At 43.7% G+C, this 1789-nt stretch overlaps 1 protein-coding gene across 1 annotated transcript; it reads left to right on the forward strand.

Moving 5' to 3' along the window:
• Nucleotides 1-346: 346 nt before the first annotated feature.
• On the forward strand, nucleotides 347-1763 carry LOC117793281 (glycoprotein-N-acetylgalactosamine 3-beta-galactosyltransferase 1-like; the record flags this gene model as incomplete). Its single annotated transcript, XM_034633564.1, has 2 exons — nucleotides 347-1046; nucleotides 1208-1763. Coding segments are annotated over exons 1-2 (1237 nt in total), but the record flags the coding sequence as incomplete, so codon positions are not given.
• Between the last annotated feature and the right edge of the window lie 26 nt (nucleotides 1764-1789).

Consider the following 1789-nt stretch of genomic DNA (forward strand, 5'->3'; position numbering starts at 1 on the left):
TAGAAGAAAACGATATTAAAAACCCTTCATAATGTCAAGGTGCATTTAAAGTTTTCCCGTCTAAATTTAATAGCCCATAATAAAGAAAAGGTGAAAGAATAAAAGCTAACGAAGTTAAGATGGTGTTACTGATAGCTCAAAGGTTACAGAAATTCATTTTCCGTATGTACGTGTTATTTACGCTGAAGTATCCATGTGTCTGTATCTGTAACTTACTTAAGTAGTTCAAGCATATGAAGATAGCTTTTTAAACTGCTTGAGGTCAGCTTTAAGCCTGTCTCTTATACACATCTTGGCATCGTTTGCGGCGATTGAAATGTCCAACTGCTGTGGCACTAATACTCGTCTGTGTAGTTTGGCTTTTAATGCTGGAAATTCATCTGTTTTCATTAAGTCGAGTTGGATGGGACTTTATTATGTATCTGCAGCCGCCGTACAAAGAGAGAGTGACTGAATTCGAAGTGGGAACTCGTAACCAGACGTGGGATAACACAAGCATTGCCCAGCAACTGCATGGAAAAGTCCGAGTACATTGCTTACTCCTAGTGACGAACAAAAACGAGCGTCTCAAGGCTAATCACATTCTAAGAACCTGGGGAGCCCGATGCAATCGGATGCACATAGGCAAGGGAAGAGACACAATTCGGGGAATCTATCAAAGCATTTACGAGAGGTTCTATTTGGAACTGGACTGGCTGCTGCACGTCAATGTGGACAGCTATGTGATCATGGAAAATCTACGCTTCCACCTGGTCAAATATGCGCCCAGCGATGAGGTTTACTTTAGTGCATTTCACGCTTTTTATCCCTATGCACATGTAAGTCAGAGGGAGTCCACCGATTACATTCTGAGTCGTGGTGCACTTCAGCAATTACTTGCCCGAAATTGTTTCTCCAGAGACTGGCTAGCTTGTCTGGCCGAGATGAAGCAAGGTCCGAGCGAGCTATTGTTTCCATTGCAGATTCCAGGGGAGATTTTTCCATTTGACTTGCGCTCAGAGTTCTGGAATTGGCCCTACATTCATCGGGCGGTTTATTCTGATCAGGTGAGTGATTATATTATATTACGTATTGTATAATTCTTAAACAACACAAAGAGCTTATGAAATTTGGGCATCTTCCAAAAGGAAGAAGTATTGGCTTTGCTCGAGTGTTGTCTTTTTCACTCGTAATTGAACATATATTTGAAAATTGCTTTTTCTTGCAGGGTTTCAATAATTCCACAGCTTATCCAATTGCTTTTCCCTACACCACCGCCAATCAGTTGCATGTGCTAGAGTATCTACTGTACCATCTGCGTCCTTATGGCTATTTAAATGGAATGCCAGGGCTGTCACAAGGCTACTCAGTTCAGGTTCCAGTCCTGCCAGTGGACGACACGATTGCCAGACAGCTTTACAAAGAGGTTCGCATACTCTGCATGGTGATGACCTATCCCCACATGTATGAGAAGGTGGCAAGATCCATTCGAAAAACCTGGGGACGTCGTTGCAACAAACTGATCGTGTTCAGCAGTCGGAAGCAGTCCAGTGTGAGGGGAGTACATACAGTAGCCCTAAATGTCAGCGAGGGTTATGCTCTACTTTGGGGGAAAACGAAGGCCGCCTTTAGACATGTCTACAGGCACCATCTCCATGAGGCGGACTGGTTCTTTAAGGCAGACGATGATACCTATGCCATAATAGATAATATGCGATATATGCTGCATTCCCATCACACCGATGAGTCTGTCTACTTCGGCTGTCACTTTGTCCCCAACGGGAGTGAGAGCTACATGTCTGGAGGTGCT

This window comes from Drosophila innubila, unplaced genomic scaffold (assembly GCF_004354385.1).
Source record: "Drosophila innubila isolate TH190305 unplaced genomic scaffold, UK_Dinn_1.0 98_U_U, whole genome shotgun sequence".
Classification (NCBI taxonomy): Eukaryota; Metazoa; Arthropoda; class Insecta; order Diptera; family Drosophilidae; genus Drosophila; species Drosophila innubila.